General features: G+C 42.4%; 1 protein-coding gene across 1 annotated transcript in view; it reads right to left on the reverse strand.

Moving 5' to 3' along the window:
• Positions 1 to 2,642: 2,642 nt before the first annotated feature.
• RHBDF2 (rhomboid 5 homolog 2) overlaps positions 2,643 to 24,815 on the reverse strand; it is a gene marked incomplete in the record, with an annotated part of 177,679 nt that continues 155,506 nt past the window's right edge. Inside the window, 6 exon segments of the mRNA XM_073606201.1 lie at positions 2,643 to 5,953; positions 9,773 to 9,926; positions 11,672 to 11,772; positions 14,248 to 14,323; positions 21,664 to 21,758; positions 21,842 to 21,905. Of these exon segments, the coding sequence (XP_073462302.1) occupies positions 5,534 to 5,953; positions 9,773 to 9,926; positions 11,672 to 11,772; positions 14,248 to 14,323; positions 21,664 to 21,758; positions 21,842 to 21,905 (910 nt within the window).

Below are 24,815 nucleotides of genomic sequence, written 5' to 3' on the forward strand. Positions count from 1 at the left end.
AGCCAAGTGAGGGGAAGATGGCCCCCACTCGGCTCCATAGCATTGGAGGGCGGAAGCGACGTCAAACGTCACTTCCGCCCAATGCTTTTAAAAGGGGAAAAAAAAAAAAAAATGTATTTATTTTTTATCGCATTTTAGTGTAAATATAAGATATGAGGTCTTTTTGACCCCAGATCTCATATTTAAGAGGTTCTAACATGTTTTTTTTCTATTACAAGGGATGTTTACATCCCTTGTAATAGGGAAAAAAAGTGACCCAAACTTTTTTTTTTTAAAGTGCAAAAAAGTAAAATAAGAAAAAAAAATTATAAAAAAAGAAAAAATTAAAGCACTCCTTCTTGCTGAGGTCGCAGAAGCGAACGCATATGTAAGTCGCACCCGCATATGAAAACGGTGTTCGTTAGAGAGAGCAATAATTCTAGCACTAGACCTCCTCTATAACTCTAAACATGTAACCTGTAGAAATATTTAAACATTGCCTATGGAGATTTTTAAGGGTAAAAGTTTGTCACCATTCCACAAGCGGGCGCATTTTTGAAGTGTGACATGTTGGGTATCAATTTACTCAGCGTAACATTATCTTTCACAATATAAAAAAAAATTGGGCTAACTTTACTGTTTTATTTTTTAAGTCAAAAAAGTGAATTTTTCCCAAAAAAAGTGCGCTTGTAAGACTGCTACGCAAAAACGGTGTGACAAAGTATTGCGACGACCGCCATTTTATTCTCTAGGGTGTTAGAAAAAAAAATTTGCAAAGAAAAAAAAACAAAGAAAATTGTAAACAACAAATCTCAAAAAGAGGTTTGGTCCTTAAGAGGTTAAATTAATATCATTAATGCTTGTAACCTAGTGGGGGGCAGAAGAAATAACCAGGGCAGTGCTACCCATGTGGCCAATTGGGGTGGCCTCCTCAGGTGGCACTCATGGAAGCACGGTGGGGGGAGCTAGGGTCCAGACACTCCATCCTCAGTACATGTCCAGCCCTGCACCTCCAGCATCTGAGCAACCAATGACACAGCAGCCCGAGTCTAAACAATGGGAGACGTGGCAAGAATAGTTGCCTCAGGCGGCATCTGCACAGGGCTTGGTCCTGGGGAAAAAAACCATACCATTTATATGTACTTTTGTAAACGTACATAACCCATTAAGGTTTTTTTTTTTTTATAAAAGCATTTTAACCATTAAAGAAAAATACGTTTATAGGTTTGCCTACCAAAGGATTTCATTTTCTCTACAGCCACCCTAATGATTTACACACTACATGGCTAGACAGGTGACGCACAGACTTTCCAAGTAAGCAATTCATCTTCCTGTGCCACTTCACCTCTAGGCAGTTTATTGGACAGCAAATTTACATCATCACCTCTGTTCAGTGAGCAGGGACCTGACCCATGAGGCTGGCAATTGGCAGAGTGATCTTATGGACTAGCTGAGATGCGTGCATCACGTGAATGGCTGCCTACACCAATCCCCCCCGCCACACACAGAGTAGTGTCCTCTGGCACCCATAGCAGTTTCCTCTCCCCCCCCCCCAGTAGTGTCCTCTGTCTCCTCCAGCAGTGTCCTTTGCCCTCTTCACAAAACACACAGCAGTGTGTAGGTAGCACTCTCCTACCTGACAGTGGGTGTACGGAGTGGAGAGCGGGAGCTGCTGAAAATAACTTTTCATAGTAACATGCTGGTGATTGCTTGCTAGGACACTGGCCGATCTTGGCAACCAATCATCTGCTGGTTAACTTAAAAAGTTAACTGAGGCAGCTGACTTCGGCCAGGTTCACACTATTGCGAATTGGATGCGGGATCCCGCTTCCAATTCGCAGGATCCTGCCATTGTGAATTGGATGCGGCGATCCTGCATCCAATTCGCAATAGCAGGAGAATGTGACCGGCTCTCTATGGAGATATGTCCGATGCGGCTCCGGAGCGAAGGAGCCCTGTGCGTATTTTTGTCTGTTTCAGGTCTGAATTTAGCCCAAAATTCTGAAAACGGTGAACCAGGGTGCACAGGACCCATGCTGGGAGCCACATGGGCATCCAGTGTGAACCGAGCCTTAGTCTGCTTATATTTTACCTTCAATGGTCCCCCCCCATCAGCATGTGAATGACATTTTGAAATAAAACCTATTTTCATTACATACTTTATTGTGGACCCAATGACATCATCCTTGCAATACAGGCAGATTATGATAGTGGGAGGGGCCAGAAGCTTCCTAGAAACATCACTGCACCCTGCTTCACAACTACCCTTTACCAGCCATTAGCCCTAATGCAAACAGCAGGCTGGTTCTTAGGATTTGTGCAAATAGAATGTCATGATAGTTTGATGCTAATCTGGAGGGTGGCTTTATTTTGCATTCTGACTGTCCTAGTTAACACCCATCTGTAATGGTGAACCTCCATAAATAAAAACTAAAATCCAATAAATGAAAGGTGTGGGCCAGGGACAGTAATGCTGGGAGGAAAAGGCAGATGTAAGTCCTACAACCAGGAAATGAGGTGGGCTGTATCTGATGTTCTCACAGTGTGCAATGATATCTGAGCAAGCAAGTTCAGTTCAGTAGAGGAGCATGTACAACTGTGCAAGACTGGAGTTCAGCTCTAAAATTTACAGCAATAATACACAACACTCCAAAAATGAAAACTCTTGTTAAGTGTTTTATTTCAAAGTTCAGGTCTCCTTGGTCAAGCACCTGCAACAGGTACTGTCTTACAAAATTCTACTCTTTATAGAGTAGGAATCAAAAAGTTTCAGGAGTAGAGAAATTCAAATATTCTTGTTTCAAATAAATTAAATATAAACACTTTGTCAAAAGTAGCATCAAAAATGACCTTGGTTGCATATAATGTCACTTGACATCAGAACGGCGCTTGTACAAAATGAACATTCACTCCATATGGTCTGCAACACCTTGCAGAGCAGACCCTGTTGCGCAGCAAAGGGTTTAATTAAAATCCAAGAGTCCCATGCAAAAGTCTTATAGTAAAAATATTCCAGTCTCTGTGAAAAAACTAAAGCCCTTTCTCATTCTCAGTAGGATCAGCTTTCAGGTGTCTGCAGTGACATAATTTATACACTTGAGTCACTGTGCAAAGATTTTGGTCCATTTCTGCAATAAAAATGAACAGAACAACAAGTGTCCCTGATATATGTGCATCATGACTAGAGGTGAGGTACAGAAGGTCCCTGATGTCCTAGTATAGGACTAAAATGGATGTGTGCTTGCCTCTGTATTGCACATGTCAAAGTCTGTGGTTTCAAGAGGAAATAATAAGCTTTAATGACAAAGGCCTAGGAATAAAGTATGTGTGAGTGCCATTCAGTTTATCAGGCTGCGAGGAAGCGATGAAAAGATAAAAAGGAAGGTGAGCTTTGGGCCACGGTGCTAATGTGATGAGGTTGTTCTTGTAAACTTATAGGGGAAATAAACCGGAAACTTTTCACCGCTAACACATGCCTTCATGGTTATACTCCAGGGAAGAAGCTTGGTAAAAAGTACAGATTTTTGGGTTTTTTTTTGGGATTGGTGCCTACACACAGGCCGATTCTCAGCCAAGAGCTAGCTTTGCCATTATTCTGCCTGTGTATGGGACAGTCCCCAACTTTCAAGGATGTCAGATATCTACTAGATCTTGAATGACTAGCATGGAGGATGCCAGGAAAAAAAGGAGGGAGTTAAGGTCAACTTTAGTAACTGCTGGGTTATACTGGTGCCTACTGAATTGGACACTGGCAAATAATGTAGGCCAACCTCCTATTCCTAGCATACCTCAGCTTGTAGTAAAGCAGTACCAAAGCATGATCATAAACACAGAGGTGGTGGGACCCGTGTCCCTCAATGGACTTAAATAAAAGCATTTTCTATTGAACACAAGAATCTGATATTTTTTCACTTAGACACTGAGGGACACAGGATGTCATTAACTTTCGGGACATCCAAAAGTTGGTCAACTGAGGGGTGGGCAACACAGCAGCAAACCGCATACAAGCCCAATGAATACAAAGGAACTGGCCACTGCCTGCAGCTCAAAGCTCCACCTTAAGGACCTTATGCCCAAAGCTTTTCTCAGATGGGGCCTGAACATCCACCTGGCAGAATTTAGACAACGTGTGAACAGAAAACCTAGTGGCAGCCTAAGATTTTGGTAAGACTTTTCCAAGCAGCGCTAAGAAAAGACATCCATTCTAGGACACTAGATATTGGTGCCCATTTAGTAAGCTAGATAGGTATATGCAGCACATTTTGTTCAACTTGGAGTGCCATTTACTAGAAAGTAGAGTGCAACTAAACAATTGTTCATTGTTATTAGGAAAGTATTCACATTGATAAAATGTGTAAAAACCAATAAAGTAGTAAGATAGGGCCTACTGTTCTCGGCCTAGTGTTTCATTATGCCTGAAGAGAGATCCTATATGATAAGCAGCAGTATTCAGTGAACTGACCAATGCTGATCATGTGCACTTCCAGGATCAGCAGAGTTAGTTTTTTGGTCTTTAAGTATTCCCAAGCCCCCCTCCCTCATGAGATAACTGCCTGGCATGCCACCCATAAGTGAAGGTATCTCCAGTGAGTTGTGAGCGTCCTTTTTGGGAACTGCTTGCCCAATGCCAAGTGCTTACAAACTGATATCAACCAAGCATGAAGATGGTGACGTCTTGTTATGGAGATCTCAACCCAACCTATTTAATGTTACAGGCCAGTATCTTTTCTGCACAACCTGTATATAGGTGTCCCCTAAACTACCCTAATGCCCACTGTTAGGAAGGGGGGTGGAAACTCTCCTGTTCACTATGATTATGCTGCTTTCTCTCCTTTCCAAAGAGACCAAGCTTAAAGATTTCTAGAGTTCTGCCAACTCAGGGACCTAACAATTGCTAGGCATATGTACACCTAACACCACTGTAATGTCTGTCGCCAACAAGGGAAAAACTCAGGTTGTATAAGCACTGGTAGAAATTTTCTGATGGTAATAGCTTTTCTGTCTTTGAAGAATCACGTGGTATTACCCAATGTGCAGCTAATAACACTGCTTTAAATGATACTAAACAAATGTGGTATATTGCAACTGCTAGATGTATAAGATCAAATGTCTCCCTCAGAGGCAACTCTATCAAACAACAATAAGGAAAACAATGTAAAAGATCTCAAACAACACAGTCTTCCATTAACTGTGATCACACTGGGCCATTTGAGGATACCCATCATGTATGGACAGTAAATGAAGTGAGGGGTAATTCCTGAGCAGTAGAGTTCAAAAGAAATCCATGTCTGAAAAGTCAGTTCAGACTCATCTCCAAATAAATTTCACAGTCCAGTTTGTAAATCCAGAAACAGGCACAGAGATGTGGAGATTCAAGAACTGACTCAGATAACGCTCGCTCTTCTGGTATGAAATGTTAACCATCATGCATTATTCATATTAATGCTGATCAAGCTGTTATGGACTAACCACAATTCAGTCTAGGAGCATCTTCAAGTTCGCCCAGTTTTACCGTACCTCAGAGGTCTACCATATATTGTAGAAAAGCTTGGCACTAGTGGAGTACGTGGTCTATATCATACTTCTCACAGAACTTGTTGGTAAAAGGGATACAGGTCAAGTATTCAATCCAAGTCCAGTTAATTGGATGTACATAAAGCCAGATGACCAAAGAGGCAAAGAGACCAATAAAAACTACCAGCGAGAGGATGATCATGACTCTCTTGCGATACTTGTCAACTGTGCCAAAAGTAATGTATGGAAGGAAGGCGAAGGACAGAAGTAGACCACTGATGAAGCCAAAAATGTGAGCTATGTTGTCAATCCATGGGAGCAGTCCAAACAGGAACAGAAAGAGGACAATGCCAACAAGCTTAAAGAAGGCTTTCCATGGTTTGGCCAGTATCTGCCAGCTTTGGAAGAGCTCAACAAAAAGGCATGCCAAGAGACCAAACTGAGATCCGGCAGGACCAACCTGTAGACAAGGAGAGAAAAGGAAAACGTTAAAAGAGAACATGATAGAATGCAGTGAGGTTTTAGGTAGAATTCAAGGCAAGTTTCACGTTAAAGGCACAAGCAAAAAATTCACAGCTAATGCCTGGATACATTTCGAACTAGCTGGTGCTTAATTATAAAGCCTTATGATTAAGAATCTGTTGGTGTGAAAAACACAAAGGCATTAGTTGTGAACATGATTGATCTTAAAGCCTAAGTGAAGCCAAAAAACAAAAAACAAAGAAATATCAGCACAAGGGCCATAACTTCGTTTGATGTGTCCCTTGTGTTGACTCTTTCTCTTTTTAGCAGGAAACCTCCTCAGTCCGCCAGCCCTCTCACCTCACCGTAATCTTCCTTATATGGCAGTGGTTAATACAACTAAAGGACTGTCAGGAGCTCTCATCAAGAGAGCCCGACTATGCCCTTTCCTGCCAGATCCACCATTCGTAAAAGCTGTACTACAACTTCTATAAATTAACCAGAATATATGAATAGGTGGATGATTAATAGCTCTGCCCCCTCCATTCAGGGATCCTGAGATGCCTGATCAGAACCACTTAGGATTCCGGCAGAGCAGGGGCACTGAATTCTGCTGCAGTTATCTGCACTGTAGACATCTCTAAAAGTGCCTGTGCTCAATACTTATCACAAGTTTTACTTAATTTTGTTAAATTTAGTCAATTTAAAGTGATATTAAAGCTTCAGCTTTAAAAAAAAAAAAAAAAAAAAAAAAAAAAAAAAAAAAAAAAAAGAAGAAAACACGTCATACCTGCTCCGTACAATGGTTTTTCACAGAGCAGCCCTGATCCTTTTCTCTGGTCCCCCACTGTCGCTCCTGGCTCCTCCCCCTTGACCAGTGCCCCCAATAGCAATCTGCTTGTTTTGGGGGCACTGGTGCATGCTTGCTCCCAAGTAATGCTCTATGGCTTGACACAGAGCTTTGGCTCAGCCTCGCCCCCTGTGTCAGCCAATGAGGAGAGAGAGACCTGGGACAGCAGAGGCTCCCGGCTGGATTGAGAGGGATCTCAGGTGAGTATTGGTGTGGGGGAGCAACACAAAGTTTTTTTTTCCCTCCTTACCCTTTACAACCACTTTAAGGCTAGGTTCACATTGCTGCAATACGATTTTGATCTGACTTGCAGTGAGAAATCGCACCAAAGTAGTTAAAGGAACCTTTTCCGAAAATGCTCCATGCTGAGTCGCATTGATGTGAATAAACACTATTGAAATCAATGCGATTTCCCTTGTCATGCGATTCTGTGCGATTCAAGTCGCATGTGACGTCACACTAGTGTAAACCAGGGCTAAGAGCCTTTAACACAAAAAGACACAGTTTTACTTTCAATGCACATCATTCATGACCGATGAAGAGCCAGCTCGGGTGAGGACAGAGCTGAATCCCTGGACAGGCAAGTTTCCTGTTATTGAATTCAGCAGCTACACCATTTGTGGCTGCTGACTTTTAATAATTTTACAAACTGACTAAAGCTCCTCTTTAATCACAAAAGAAATAAAGTATGTACAAATTAAACTGCAAACAACTGGAAATGAATCAGCTTTGCATAACACCCTGTTGTGATTTTTCTTTTACTACAACATGTCATCAAAATAGTGTCTTTTGCATAACAATACAGCAAATTCCAACAGCAAGGAGAATATTATCAGAAAATAACTGACACTCTGAACCAGGGATCTCAAACTGTCAGCCCTCCAGCTGTTGCGAAACTACAAGTCCCATGAGGCATTGCAGGGCTGACAGTTACACACATGACTCCCACGGGCAGAGGCATGACGGGACTTATAGTTTCGCAACAGCTGGAGGGCCACCAGTTTGAGACCCCTGCAGTCTGAACAGAGACCAATATGAATTCACGGCTGGGGAAAGTACAATGACCCAGTGAGAGTGACAGACAGATCCTGGCTGTCTGACCACATATATTAATGACAGGCTAGACAGATAATCTCAGGTTAATCATGTGAAAGCTGGAAAGTCAGAGACACGAGAGGGAGAGGCACGTGCCCGGGAGAGTCACAGGTGGGTGGGTGGCACAGAAACACTAATCCAGTATGGTGAAAGAAGTAAAGATACTGAGAGATTTGAAGGAGACCAGAAATCAATGTTATGTTTATGACAGTCTTCCAAAGGGAAGGAGAACAACCTTCTATTGACAAGGGTGGTTACACGAAATCTTGGTGGGGGTAGGGGCAAAACAGATGTATCCCACTATGGATGGTGGATGGCAAGAGATCCTATCCTTGCTTGAACTCTACGTCAGGATTTAATTCCTTCCAGCTTGGTCCACATGCGGTAAAGGAACCATTTTCATTTCTATATGCTAAAAAATCTAAAGTGCCTACAGTCATTAGAGAAAGCTGGTAGGCTGGGATAGATTTATCCAAGGATAACTGCTGTTGCTCCAAAAAAGCCTATGCCTGAAATATTTCCCCATGCCTCCTCCACAGACACACATGCTGGCACTCGCAGCACTCCAACATCCCTCCTCCGCAGGCACAAACATGCTGGAACCTAAAAAACTCCACCATAAACACAAACATACTGGTGCCCACAGCACTCCCCCCCATCTTTCCTACCTAGACACAAACATACTGGTGCCCACAGCACACCCCCCATCTTTCCTACCTAGACACAAACATACTGGTGCCTGCAGCACTCCCTCATTCCTCCTCCATAAACACAAGCATGTTGGTGCCCGCAGCACGCCCTTATCCTTCCCTCTATAGACACAAGCACGCTGGTGCCAGCAGCACTCCCCTCATCCCTCCTCCACAGACACAAATATACTGGTGCCCACAGCACTCCCTCATCCCTCCTCCATAGACACAAACATACTGGTGCCCACAGCACTCCCTCATCCCTCCTCCATAGACACAAACATACTGGTGTACGCAGCATTCCCCCATAGACACAAACATACTGGTGTCCGCAGAACTCCTCCATAGACATAAACATACTGGTGCCCGCAGCACTCCCCCCATCCCTCCTCCATAGACACAAACATCCCGGTGCCTGGAAAATTACCCAATAGGCACTAACTGGTACCCAAATCTTCCCCATCCCTCCTTCATAGGCACAATCATCCTTGCACCCACAACACCCCATAGGCACAAACAAGTTGGAGCTTGCAGCACTTCTGTATCCACACAAACATTAAGGTTTGCTCAGTGTGAAGTTGCATAAATAAAATGTAATATCTTTCATTGGCTGGCCATCAGCTTTTAAGTAGCTTTAGTGTGAAACAGTAAGCATCACAATCAAGAAGTGTTTGTGATAATCTGAGAGTAAAAGCCTCTAGGAAAATTTTTAAAACATCTGCTGTAGTGTGGCTGTGCTTGCATTGCAAGGTTTAATTGCTTGTTTAGCCTATGGGAGAGCAGAAATACTTTTACTTACCCGATACTCGGTTCTCCCGGGACATTATGCTCCCCCATGCTCCGGTGGTGGACTGTCCCACAGAGTTGTCCGGTCCAATGCAGGGCTATGGACCCTGCTTTGGTCTTGATGATGACCGGATCCTAGACCACTAGAGCATGGGAAAGGAGAGGCTGTGGGGAGGAGCGGGCAAGTAAATTTTCTGGGGGCACAGCCCCACTGCAAAGGGTATTTTTTTAGTTGCATTGAGTTGGGCTTTAAACTCTACATGACCTAAGTGTCACAAGGGAAGCTTGAGTTGGTTGCACCACTTGCAAATATAAATCTATTTACAATGAGAATGTAATCTGCTAGATCTACATAAAGGAAGGCCAGTAGAGATGGAAGGTATTCACACTGACTCACCTCCGCCCTATAAGGCAAGAATAAGGCACTGGCCAAGTTCCCTGAGATGCCACTCAGGATGTAGATGATGGAAATACGAAGCCAGCCTGCCAGCTTCTCTAAGTCACGCAGGACTGTCATCTGGAAAATCACTGAAACCAAGCAATGAATTACCCTAAAAAAATAATAATAAAGAGACACATAATCATACTACAACCATCTATCAATATTACAGTACTGAAGAGATTTTGATGTTAAATACTGGCAATACAATATACAGAATATGTCTGAAATAGAAAAAACATTTTGTGTCTTTGGTTCTTGATATAAACTCCCTATTCAGTGCAGCTAAACCATACCTTTCCATTATTAGCTAGAGTACAGAATTAACTAAATGAGAAAAAAGCAGTTTTCGTCAGCTTACAGGTGCCAGTCTACACTGGAAATAGATCAATTACTTTTCTAAAGTACTGCACAACCAAAGAAATTCTCTATCCATACTACCAAAGTATTAGATTTTTAAGTGAGCCCCAGCCCAAACTTTTTTTTTTCTTATTAAATGTGTTTATTAGTAGTTTAACTACTTGCCTACAGGGCACTTTTACCCCCTTCCTGCACATGTACATTTTCAGAGCTCACACTTTGAATGACAATTGCGCAGTCAGGCAGCACTGTACCCATATGAATTTTTTTTATAATTTTTCTCACATAAACAGAACTTTCTTTTGGTGGTATTTAATAACTAATGTTTTTTTTTTTTTTTTCAAAATGTTTAAACAAAAAAAAAAACAAAAAACACAGAAGTCTTTGTTTCCATTATAATATTTTGCAAACAGGTAATTTTTCTCCTTCACTGATGTGCGGTGCCCTGATGAGGCTGCACTGATGGGGCAGCATTGGTGAGCACTAATTAGCAGCACTGCTGGGTACTGATAATCAGGACACAGACGACCAGAGCCCTAATTATCAGTGCAGATGTCCCCTTTCACACTAGCCGGTTACCGGCTCTCTCCTCTCCTCACGCTGTGACAGCGTGAGGAAAGGAATGTGGAAAACCAGCAAGTGTCTTTACATCGTGATCAGCTGTGATTGGATACAGCTATACGCATTGTAAGGAGCCACCGATTGGCTCTTTACTCCGATCTATGATCAGCTGTGTCCGAAGGACACATCGATCACAGAGCGCACTGCCTGTGTGCTGCAGCAGGCACGATCAAGGGAGGACGACATATGAATCCCTCCCAGACCTGGCCGACTGTGCTGTAGCCGTCATTATGCTATAGCATGGTTGGCAAGTGGTTAAACAAGTAAATAGCATTACAGTACAGGTTGTTGTGAAGACAATACATGTGATAAGTCAAATCCCACTGCGAGATTATGGATGGCCCATAGATGCCAGATGATGAAATTATCATCCATTGTGTCCAATCATTCTGGCTTCCACCTTTTCATGGAATATGACTGAATTGATCCTTGATTTTGTTTCCGTCAAGGAAAGGTTAAGTGATTTCCTGTCTTTAGCAATTGTTTGCTTGGCTGCTGTTAGAACATGCAATAGTAATTTGAACTGGGTCTTGGAAAGGCCTGGAAGCTTTTAGAGTTCATGTTGGGCTTAAAAGGGGACTGCAACATCCATTTGTTCGGAGACCATCTGAAAGATTTTTTTCCCCAGCAACAACTACATTTTTTCCATAGAGTGGGGAAGGGTTAGAACCTCTCTCAGGTTATTACTGCCATGTCCCTGTTGGGTAAACGTTTTCTACTTACTGTATTGCTGACACAGAAAATAAGGCTAAAACCCCAGATTTACTCTCCAAAAATGAAAGGTTTCAGCTGAATACTACATTTGCGGTGAGAATATAATTATTATTACACAGTGAAAACTTTATCCCCCTCTAAAATCTATTCAAAAATACATACCCAGCATGAAGAAACAGCGACAGCCACAGCCTGTAAAACTGATCTGGCACTTCGGGATTCAGAAATGGCAGCAAGCCACAAACTTCATCTAAACAGTGGACCTGTGGAAAGATAAGTTGATTTACAGCAGTGTATCATGAAGACAAATACTTCTCAAACATCTCTAAATGGGGATGGAGTCTAAGAGCCCCTTCACACTGTGCCGCCTAGGGCGTCAGCGGTAAAGCGGAGCTATTTTTAGTGCCGCTTTACCGTCGTTTTAACGGTGCTATTTGGCCGCTAGCGGGGCAGTTTTAACCCCTCCTAGCGGCCGAAAAGGAGTTAAATCTGCCCGCAAAACACCGCCGGATCGCCGTTTTGCCGGCGGTATCGCAGCGCTGCCCCATTGATTTCAATGTGGAGGAGCGGTGAGTTCACTGCTCCAAAGAAGCTGCTGGCAGGACTTTTTCGGGCGGTTTGCAGGTGCTATTTTTAATGCTATATCGCCTGCAAAATGCTCCAGTGTGAAAGGGGTCCAAATACAAGGTCTGTCACCCAAAGTGACAATGACTGGCATATTGGCTTCAAAATCATTGATAATCTTGGACAATAAAAACACTGCTGTTTTTGATCTACCTCCTCTGCAAGACCTATAAGTGCCTCTAAACCAGTTTTAGATTTATATGGATTTATTTGTGGGTGACCACTTGGGTATCTACTTCAAGCATAGAGTGCCGTGGCTATCCTTGAAACGGCTCCAAAATTAGAGGTCGACCGACATATCGGCCGATTTATCGGCCGATATTTGGCTTTTTTTACTTAATCGGCATCAGCCGATTGTGCTGATAAAAAAAGCCAATTAGAACTTCAGCGGGACTTGCAAATGACTTCTGTAATATAAGTCAATGCAAGTTGTCTGAAGGTTTCTTCTCTCCTCCTCTGGGCAGCCTGCCAAATCTGATAAGAAGATACATTTGTATCTCTTAGGGTTCTTTTATCAATAGACTGAACACTGTGTGTAGAAGCTCTCAGTTTAACCATTTAAAGACTAAATCTTTTTTGACATTTGTTGCTTACAAGTAAAAATTCTGTATTTTCTGCTAGAAAATTACTTGGAACCCCCAATTATTTATATATATATATATATATTTTAGCAGAGACCCTAGGGAATAAAATAGCGGTTGTTGCAATATTTTATGTCACACGGTATTTGCGCAGCGGTCTTTCAAACGCAATTTTTTAAAATAAAATACACTAATTAAAAAAAAAAAAAATAAGCAGTAAAGTTAGCCCATTTTTTTTCGTCCAAAAGTTTTGGTTACCTGTTTTTGTGTATTTAATATTTAAGATATAATTTAGATTAAAAAAAAATAACTATATCTACAAGTGAACTGATTGGAGGTTTGTTTTGTTCAATAAATGTAAAAAATTTTCTGTATCACTTATTACTTAAGGTTGCTTTCACACTGGAGCGGGCAGGCGTTGACGGTAAAACGCTGTTAGTTTTAGCGGCGCTTTACCGTCATTTTAGCGGCGCTATTCGGCTGCTAGCGGGGCGCTTATAACCCAGCTAGCGGCCGAGGAAGGGGTTAAATACACCCCTGAAGTGCTGCCGCCGAAACGCTTTGCAGCCGCTTCGGCAGCGGTGTGCATTCATTTCAATGGGCAGGAGTGGTGGAGGAGCGGTATACACCACTCCAAAGACATCCTGCCAGCGCATCGCCTCAGTGTGAAAGCACTCGGGATATCACACTGAGACTGTAGGGAAGCCGTTTTACAGGCACTTTACAGGCGCTATTTTTAGCCCAAAAGCGCCTAAAAAAACGCCCCAGTGTGAAAGGGGTCTAACTGTTAGATTTTATGAGATGAAGGGGGAAAAAAAGAAAAAAAAAAAAAAAAAATCGGCCTAATATATCGGCCCAAAAAAATCGGCATCACATATCGGCCACCGCGATTTCTAAATATCGGCATCGGCCAGAGAAAAACCCATATTGGTCGACCTCTATCCAAAATCATTATATCCTATAATAAAATAAAACTACAAAGTGATGAGTAAAGAAACAGAACCACAAAACCGTGGGATCAGGTCACGACTTACATATGAGTTCGCTTTGGAGTGTAAGCATGAAGGGATAGTGCGCTTTAAAAACAAAAAAAAAAACAAAAAAACCCTCTCTTTTTAACCCCTTTCCTTTCAATTTTTTTGGTCACTTTTATTGCTGTCACAAGGAATGTAAACATCCCTTGTGACAGTAATAGGCAGTGACAAGTACTCTTATGGAGGGATCTGGGGTCTATAAGACCCCAAACTCCTCCTCTGCACTTGAAAGTATTCAAAACACCATTTAATACTTTTAACAATTTGAAAACTGGTGCCGTTGGCTCCCGAGTAAACCGGAAGTGACGTCGCTTCCAGGTTACTACATCCGAGATCTGATCAAAGCCAATTCCGGCTTTGTTCGGGTCTCCCGCCAGACGGTGGGCTAAAATAGACCTATATTAATGTCATGTGTATGTAATGACATATGTATGAGTGATTATGGTACAGTTGGTCTGCACAATATAATTGTTAATCCTACAAAGTGATAAGCACTAACCTGTGAACAAAGTGTTGCCTCTTCATGAAAATAGCCATGCATGAAAGTACAATACTCCCGCGTTGTTATTTCACAACTAAAAGAAAAAGAAATGAATATGCAACACTTTAGCACACTTACAACCATAAAAAATCCTTCAATAGCCTTCAATACACCAACTATAGTGTTGACAGTCCTCCACTGCCTATACAGGGAAGGAAAAAAATGCCATATAACATTTTGGTGCAACTGTTTTACTACATAAGGTGCAGAAATAAATAAGAGGAAAGAACCAAGGGTAATATTGTGCACGCCTGACTCGATAGAATGCCGCACGGTAGTTCTTTACTGAAGGAAGCTGACTCTTATTGCAAAAAGTTTTTCTTAGCCACTTATATGTTTTTTAAAAGAAGAGGCCCTAGAAGCTAAAATTGTGGGTGTTGCAATTTTTTTATGTCACACGGTATTTGCGCAGCAGTTTTCCAAACGCAATTTCTTAAATCCACTTATTTCAATTTTAATGCACAAAAACACAATACCCAATTGTTTGGTAAAATATGAAAGAGGTCATGTCAATTAAATAGATGCCAAACATATGACGCTTTAAAATTGTGCAACAGCGTCAAACTACATAATTGTTATCCATAGGTGACGCTTTAGAAACCTTTACAGGTTACCACTGGTCTGGTGCTAGAATTACTGCTCTCAAACTGAAGTTTGTGGTGATACCTCACGTGTGGCGTGATCGCCGTTTGTGCGCAGGTGGGACAAACACGTGTGTTCGCCTTTGTGCATGAGCACGGGGGGGGGGGGGGGGGCACTGTGTGTGCATTGGATCAATTTTTTTCAACTATCTTTATAAACGTCTAACTTTTTGGATCACTTTTATTGTCGTCACAGGGAATTTAAATAAACCCTGTGACAGCAATAGACAGTGACGGGTACCCTTTACTGACCGAGAGATCTGGGGTTCATTAGATCCTGGGGTCTATTCTGCCCCTCAAAGAATGCTTTTTTCAAACCACTAGGGGGTTTGATTACAACTGGCGAAACTGAAGTGATGAAATGCTCATAGTTTCCTAGACCGTATAGCTGATCAGAGCCAATTCTGGCAGGTAGACATCTCCCCTCCCGCTGCTTGTAAAAGCAATCTAGCAGCTAACTAGCCACTAGGATTGCTTTTACAAGAATGTTGACCACCGGCTGAAAACAATACTGGAACAATGTCTGCAGCTACAGGCATCATCCCGGTATAACCACTCAAAGTCCAGTGATGTACAGTTCCATCGCTGGTCATCAAGTGGTTAAAGTGTATGTAAACCTTAAAAATGAACCTTTACTTGGTCTCTTTATCAAATAAACTATAGAAGGTGGTTGGTATAACTGTTTAATAAATTGATATTGGTATAACGCAGTGTTTCTCAACTCCAGTCCTCAAGGCGCCCCAACAGGTCATGTTTTCAGGTTTTCCATTATTTTGCACAGGTGATTTGATCAGTTTCACTGCCTTAGTAATTACCACAGCCCTTTCATCTGAGGGAAATCCTGAAAACATGACCTGTTGGGGCGCCTTGAGGACTGGAGTTGAGAAACACTGGTATAACGAATCCTGTCAGCTGATAACTTCCTATACTGCGGTATAACCAGTATCAGTGCTCCTGGTTATCTTATAGAGAAGCTGGGAGAGGGGGTTTTGTAGTCATGTCCTAAAGCAACAACTCTGCTTCTCCATATAGTAGATACAGTATAGTAAGCGAATGTGGTCACCCTAGGACAGGAAAGAATCTATCCAATGTTCTTACTAACAATTACTATGATTTACAATCGCAACAAGAGAAATGTTTTCCGTCTGTAGCAACTATTCTTTTCCAATCTTCTGGTGTGTTGTCAGCGCAATTAGGAGCCGAGTGCACTTATGACAACAGCATGGCTTCATAGTAAAAGAGTCCAGGTGCTTAATGGATCTGGATGCAGGCAGACCCTTCACCAATTGAAAATATATTTGGCATATCTTGAAATGAAAAATATGACAAAGACGACCCAGGTCTGTTGAGCAGCTATATTCCTATATCAGGCAAAAATATGACAACATGCCTCTCCCAAAACTCCAGCAACTGGCCTCCTCAGTTCCCAGACGTTTAAAGAGTGTGGTTAAAAGAAAAAAAACTTGACATTCTGCTATTAATTTCAAAATGACTTATTTTCTCAGTTTAAACATTTGATGTGTTTTTATTTACTATTGTAAATAATATACTGGTTTATCAGGTTTGCAAATCATTGCATTCTGTTCTTATGTAGATTTTACACAGCATCCCAAGTTTTTGGGAAGTGGGGTTATAGAATAGGTAAAACCATCGCCATTCGTGCTTGTATCAGCATTAGGAACATTGGGTGGAAATTTAAAGGGCTACTCCCAGAAAAGTTGTAATCACAGGTTTTATGTGAACATATACAGTGGATATAAAAAGTCTACACACCCTGTTAAAATATCAGGTTTCTGTGATGTAAAAAGATAAAAAATTTCAGAACTTTATCCACCTTTAACCTCTTCCCGTCCTCACTATAGCCGAATGACGGCTACAGCGCGGACCTACATTGCCGGGGCCGTCAATAGACGTCCTCCCCCCTGCAGAGCGCGCTGTGATCACCGAGTCAATGAGACTCGGGTGATGGGAGTAAGGGGCCAATCCCGGCCCCTTACCACGTGATCAGCTGTCAGCCAATGACAGATCTTGTGATGTAAACAGAAGCTCGGTAATCATTTCTTTTCCCTCCTCACGCTGACAGCACGAGGAGAAAAGAAAGCCGATCATCGGCTTCTGTTAAAGGGACATTGGTCCTGAAGAGGAAGAGGCACAGCCGCCTCATCTGTGCCAACTAGAACCACCTGTCAGTGCCCACAATCAGAGCCCACTGCCACCTGCCAGTGCCACCTATCAATACCCAAGAGTGCCACCTATCAATGCTCACCAGTGGAGCCAATCAGTGCCTCATCAGTGCCATCTAGCAGTGCTGCCCATCAGTGCCACCGATCAATGCCCATCAGTGCCACCCATCCATGCCAACAAAAAATAAAAAACCCATAGGCGATCAAATACCACCAAAAGAAGCTCTATTTGTGGGGAAAAAAATTATAAAATCATTTGGGTACAGTGTTACATGACTGCGCAATTGTCGTCCAAAGAGTGAGAGCTCTGAAAGCTGAAAATTGGTCTGGGCAGGAAGGGGGTTTAAGTGCCCAGTAAGCAAGTCGTTAATGTGACCTATAAACTGTACAACTCAATGGAAAAACAAACTGAAAACTAAAACAATGTGGTTGCATAAGTGTGCACACCCTGTTATAACTGGGGATGTAGCTGTGTTAAAGCGGAGTTCCACCCAAAAGTGGAGTTTCCGCTTTAAGCACTCCTCGCCCCCTTACATGCCACATTTGGCATGTTATTTTTTTTTGGGGGGGGGGGTTGGTTAACTTCTTTTTAGTGGGACTTCCTGTCCCACTTCCTTCTTCCTCTTTTCGGCCGCCTAGGCGACTCCTTCTCTCACCCTAGGCGGCCCCTCCCTGCCAGCAATCTTCTGGGACACGTCACAGGTCCCAGAAGATTGACTGGCCAATAGCAGAGCATAGTGCGACTTCCACATGCGCAGTGATGACTGACCGTGAAGCCGTAAGCGGTCACAGCCGGGTGCCCACAGTTGCTATGACGGCGCCGCAGAGAGGAGGGGGATTGGAGCGGGGCTCCGGGTGCTGGACCATGGGGCAGATAGGCGTCGGTTTATTAAAAGTCAGCAGCTACACTTTTTGTAGCTGCTGACTTTTAATAAACTAAAAATCCGGTGGAACTCTTAATTAAGCAATCACATTCAAACTCATGTTAAATAGGAGTCAGTACACACATGCCATCATTTATAACCCCAAATAAAGTTCAGCTGTTCTATTAAGTCTTTCCTTACATTTTCTTAGTCGCATCCTACAGCAAAAGCCATGGTCTGCAGAGAGCTTCCAAAGCATCAAAGGGATCTCATTGTTAAAAGGTATCAGTAAGGAGAAGGGTAAAAAAGAATTTCCAAGACATTAGATATACCATGGAACACAGTGAAGACAGTCATCATCAAGTGGAGAAGATATGGCACAACAGTGACATTACCAAGAACTGGACGTCCCTCCAAAATTGATGAAAAGATGAGAAGAAAACTGGACAGGGAGGCTGCCATTAGGCCTACAGCAACATTAAAGGAGATGCAGGAATATCTGGTAAGTACTGGCTGTGTGGTACATGCAACAATTTCCCGTATTCATCATATGTCTGGGCTATGGGGTAGAGTGGCAAGACAGAAGCATTTTCTTATGAAGAAAAACATCCAAGCCCTAGATTTTGCAAAAACACGTCTGAAGTCTCCCAAAAGCATGTGGGAAAATGGTCCGATGAAACCAAGCTTGAACTTTTTGGCCATAATTCTAAAAGATATATTTGGTGCAAAAACAACACTGCACATCACCAAAGGAACACCATTTCTTCAGCTGGAACAGGGGCCTTAGTCAAGGTAGAGGGAATTATGAACAGTTCCAAATACCAGTCAATATTGGCAGAAAACCTTCAGGCTTCTGCTAGAAAGCTAAACATGAAGAGGAACTTCATCTTTCAGCATGACAACGACCCAAAGCAGAAATACAAAACAAAAGAATGACTTCACCAGAAGTCTAAAGTTTAGGAATGACCCAGCCAGAGCCCAGACCTGAATCCGATTTCAGATCACCCCACAGATTTTCAGAGGGCTGTGCACAGGAGATGTATAAAAAATCTAGAAAGAAAGACTTCTGCGCTACTACCTAAAACTAAGTGAAATAATGAAATGAAATAATAGTGGTGATGTATTCTTAGTGATGCTGCAAAATCAAATAGTGAACACCTTACACTACTAATAAACTAAAAAGGGCACAATCGTAATGGATTGTGTAAGTGATTCTGCGCAACACAAAATGACGTAAATGAATAAATGCATAAACTACACACCTGAAAAATAAAATAACAATCCCCTAATGGGGTAGAGCAATATGTGCAGATTAAAAAACATGTAGCAGGTGTATCATAGTGACAAAGTGCTAATCAAATAAAAGTCACTCAGTAAAAGCACAAAACATAACATAAACTGTGACTGGTGGGTGAACATGCGTTGCTAGGTGATCTGGTGTCTGTTCGTGGTAACGGATACCCACTCGGGGCTCCCAGAACTCTCACCTCTATGGCACGATAAAAGTGCCTGTGTGCTTCCAATAGGTCTGTGGTCACTCTGGTGCAGTGATGACAATGGCATCCTACTCCTTCCGGAGGGAGGGGGGCGTCACTTCCTCCACTTGGCAGGGCCTCTATTCCACAGTAGGGGTGCCTATGTACTTCCAATGGGTCTGTGGTCACTCTCGTGCAGTGATGGTGATGGCGTCCTAATCCTTCTGGGGGAGGGGGGCGTCACTTCCTCCGACTGTTAAGCTCCATATAGGGGTAATTGAAAAGACTCCAATAGTGTAATAAGGTAAAAAATCAGCTTACATAAACGTAAACAAAAAACGCCAAACAGCGATGGGAACAGCGTTATAGCGATACTCGCTACGTCACTTCCGGTCCGCACTGACGTATTTCCGGTTGCGTGCCTACGCGTTGCCCTGAAGAAGTCACGTGATTTGACGCAACGCGTAGGCACGCAACCGGAAATACGTCAGTGCGGACCGGAAGTGACGTAGCGAGTATCGCTATAACGCTGTTCCCATCGCTGTTTGGCGTTTTTTGTTTACGTTTATGTAAGCTGATTTTTTACCTTTAATAAATCCATTGGCTTTAACTTTATTACACTATTGGAGTCTTTTCAATTACCCCTATATGGAGCTTAACAGTCGGAGGAAGTGACGGCCCCCTCCCCCAGAAGTATTAGGACGCCATCACCATCACTGCACGAGAGTGACCACAGACCCATTGGAAGTACATAGGCACCCCTACTGTGGAATAGAGGCCCTGCCAAGTGGAGGAAGTGACGCCCCCCCTCCCTCCGGAAGGAGTAGGACGCCATTGTCATCACTGCACCAGAGTGACCACAGACCTATTGGAAGCACACAGGCACTTTTATCGTGCCATAGAGGTGAGAGTTCTGGGAGCCCCGAGTGGGTATCCGTTACCACGAACAGTCACCAGATCACCTAGCAACGCATGTTCACCCACCAGTCACAGTTTATGTTATGTTTTGTGCTTTTACTGAGTGACTTTTATTTGATTAGCACTTTGTCACTATGATACACCTGCTACATGTTTTTTAATCTGCACATATTGCTCTACCCCATTAGGGGATTGTTATTTTATTTTTCAGGTGTGTAGTTTATGCATTTATTCATTTACGTCATTTTGTGTTGCGCAGAATCACTTACACAATCCATTACGATTGTGCCCTTTTTAGTTTTTGTGCACAGGAGATGCTCTCGCAATCTGACAGATTTGGAGTGTTTTTGCAAAGAAGAGTGGGCAAATATTGCCAAGTCAAGATGTGCCATGATGATAGACTCATACCCAAAAAGACTAAGTGCTGTAATAAAATCAAAAGGTGCTTCAACAAAGTATTAGTTTAAATGTGTGCACACTTATGCAACCATATTTTAGTTTTTTATTTTTACTTCCCTCCACCTAAAAGATTTCATTTTGTTGTTCAACTGAGTTGTACAGTTTATAGGTCACATTAAAGGTCAAAAATGCTCTGAAATTATTTATCTTTGTCTCATTATTTTACATCACAGAAACTTGACATTTTAAAACGGGGGTGTGTAGACTTTTTATATCTACTGTAAAGTCCATATCAGCTATTGTTTTTTACATGCAACCTGGATTAATGCATGACAGCAGCCTGATGGATTGAGTGCTTCCCATCTTCTGAACCATTAGGCATGAAAGTAGCAAAGCTTTTTGCCTGTATTGTTTTTCTTACACTTCATTCCATATAGTGCAAAACTTAAAAAAAATCTGAATTAAAAAACAAACAAAAAAACCCCAAAAAACTGTCAGGTTTTTTGACCATCTGTGTACCATTAGAAAAAGAATACCCTTCATAGGCATTAGAGGAAATCTTTCCAATATTGAGGGAAAATTCAATTAACAGATGTCACAGCAACAAGTTTTGCCATTGAAACTTTCCCCCTCTATTCTTGTTCAGTTGAGAACTCAAAATTTAGTCACAGAACAAATAGGGGGATTCATTCTTAACGGGGACACAGACAGCAATAACAACTGGACAGGGGCAGGAAGGCAGGAAGGAAGGAAGGAAGGAAGGAAGGAAGGAAAATGTACGCATTAAAAAATGCCCCCCTCCCTAATAAAATATATGTCCCCAATGAAAACCACCATTTTGTTTGCAAACTTGTCACACCTTCCCACTCCTGTACTCATTATTCAACGCCCTCACCTTCCTTTAGTACCAATACAACAAGGCCGTCCTTTGATTTCACAGTCCATGTGCTTAAATCCAGTGTGGTTAGTTTTGGGCTGGTATGTGCATATCTAGAGAAAGATGAGCAATAGTGTGAACATTGATGGGTCATTTAGCCACAGGCATGGAACTCTGTCTAACCCAAGACACTTACTGGCCATTTAGTGATGTCATCAGGCCAGACATGTGGTGCGATGGAAGCCGGCTCCTCACAAGTCCTATAAGACATCAAATTAACAAGGTCAGCTGGAATGTAAGCTCACATCCAATGCGCAGTATAACAGTAAACAAGATTGAACATTGAGGGTGACAGTGACAACATGACAAAAGTAATATGCGATTGGCAGAGACAGCATTCACAAACAAGTCCAACAGCTTTAAACATTAAAACTCTCTCCTACATATGCATACATTTATTGTCTGTGTGATAATATATGTATGACCCTAGATATAGGATAGGAGGTAAAAATAGCTCAGCATGTGCTTCCATTAAAGGGATGTAAACATTATTATTCATTACCTAAGAATTAACAGGCTTTGATGTGAAAGTCAAAGCCATGTTCCTATGGCTAAGCCAACTTATCACTGCTGTGGGTTAGCTATAGAACAGCACGTGTTAGAAAAGCTGGCTTTAACTCAATCAGGACTTCGGTTGACAAGCAGACAGGCTTACAAGAAAGATTAGTGCCACAATCTGCAATAAATTCTCTGCAACAAATAAAACTACATACATTTTTGTGTTTAATTTACAAACACATACCTACACTTACACATAAATAATTATGCTGGCACTGTAGGAATAACTTGTTCATGCTGATTTATTCACCAACAACCGCAGTAGCGGACAATGATTTGCAAAAATGTACAATCCATAGCAACCAATTAGAATGAACAGATTTTGGCTGATGAATTTTCCCAATTGTTTCCCCAAAGGTTACACACTCTGCCTAAAGACCATAAAGTAAGAAGGCCACACATTGCACATCAAAATCTCCACTGGGGAGATCTGGTATAGGCGTTTTACAATTTTTGGGAAAATTATTTTTATTGTTTTAGCAATAAAATATACACAGTACAACAAAAAGTAGACAATGGACAAGGCACAGAACGCACTGGCAACCAGTGTTACAAACTATACCATACAACTAGTTCAACTAAGGTCTACTAACCACTCATACCTCCCTCCCTCCCACCAGTGCAACAAATCCTGCAGAGCGGCTCAAGAGGGATATCATCCCAAAATAAAGTAAAAGTAGGCTCCACTGTGGGGCAATATTACACAAAAGTACCCATGGTAAGAAAAATACCATATGGCTTTAATCCAGGAAATAAAGTATCAACAAGTAGAACGGATCAAAAAGATATTAATCAGGTGTCAGCAGGGAAGCCTCAAACCAAGTGTTGGAGTAGCAGACAGCCAAACATGCCACACTTTTTCAGACAGCTCTTGATCAAGTAGCTATATGTAGAGGCAAAGCCTTTCCAGAATGTTAAGGAAGGGGCCTCAGGTTTTTTCCAGTGCAGTAGCATAGGCTTTCGAGGATAAAATAATGAGGTAGATAGGAAAGTCCTCTGCACTCTAATGCCGCGTACACAAGACCGGTTTTGCCGTCAGAATAAACTTCGAAGGTTTCTCCGACGGAATTCTGCTCAAGCGGTCTTGCCTACACACGGTCACACCAAAGTCCGACCGTCCAGAATGCGGTGACGTACAACGGGACTAGAAAAAGGAAGTGCAAAAGCCAATAGATTTCGTCTCGTACTTGCTTGAGAGGATGCGTAGTTTTTGGTCCGTCGGAACAGCATACAGACGAACGGTTTTCCCGATAGGAATTGGTTCCGTCGGAATAATTTAGAACATGTTCCATTTCTAGGTCCGTCAGAATTTTAGAAAAAAAAAGTCAGATGAGGCATACACACGATCGGAACAGACTATGAAAAGCTTCCGCCTGACTTTTTCTGTCGGACATTCCGCTTGTGTGTACACTGCATAAGAGGTGCAAGCTCCTCCACAAGCCCCAGGAGACAGACTGGAACAGTCAAAGGAATTGGAAGGGCAGTCAGCTTGTGAAGAGTACGGGTGATTGCCGCTTGCCAGAACTCCTATATCTTAAAGCAGTGCCAGAAAACATGGTCAAAGCCATCTGGGGAGGATGTGCAATGCCAGCACTCTGCAGAACTAGAACTGGAAATATTGGCTAGTCTAGCCAGGGTATAATAGATTCTGCGGAGCAACTTAAATTGGATGAGACAATCCCTAGCTCACACCAGAGTTTTGAAAGGTTAATCCCACATATCATCCCAATCATCTCCCTGAAAATTAGGAATTAAAAAGGTAGCCACTGTTCCCTGCATTTATCAAGTGCCTTTGGCTGCACAGTAAAAAATTCCTTATAGACTTCTGACAAAGATTTAACTACTACATCTGCACACAGCAGCTGACCCAAAGTGAAAAGACCGAACCTCCAGGGTGACAGAACCAAACTGTGCAACAAATGCATGTCACAACTGCAGGTAGCGGAAAAAAGGTACCAGTTTGGGAGATTAAATTTGGATTTCAATAGATCAAACGTACTGAGAGTCCCTGCCTCAACAATATTCTTCATGTGTTTAAGCCCACGTTGGGCCCACAGTATAGGATCCGGAATGGCACTAAAAAGAGGAAAATGAAGAGAAGCGAGAACATGGAACCCCCTCCAGTTGCATTAACATCTGTGCCTTGTCCAACGCACGCAGTGTAGCATGCATAGACCCAGTTAGGGTAGGGTAACCTGGGGACACCTACAGACTAAATTAGAAAGGCCTTCGTATGAACCCAGGAGAGAAGCTTCCAACACTGACTGCATCTCCATCATCCCTAAGCAGCCATCGCCGCACAAATACCATTTGTCCGGCTAAAAACTAATTTATAAAAAGGTCAAGCAAGGTCAAGCCACCTTGACCCAAGGGTTCTTGAAGAATACAAATCCCTATCCTAGGATGAGACAAGGGGCATAGGCAGGAACTGAAAAGACTGTAAATGATCTTAAAATATGATCGAGGAACCCAGTTAGGAGAATTACACAGGAAATATAGGAAGACTGGTAAAAGTTTCATTTTTAAAAGATTGACCTGGCCAAGGAGAAGGC

This window comes from Aquarana catesbeiana, linkage group LG12 (assembly GCF_042186555.1).
Source record: "Aquarana catesbeiana isolate 2022-GZ linkage group LG12, ASM4218655v1, whole genome shotgun sequence".
Lineage (NCBI taxonomy): Eukaryota > Metazoa > Chordata > Amphibia > Anura > Ranidae > Aquarana > Aquarana catesbeiana.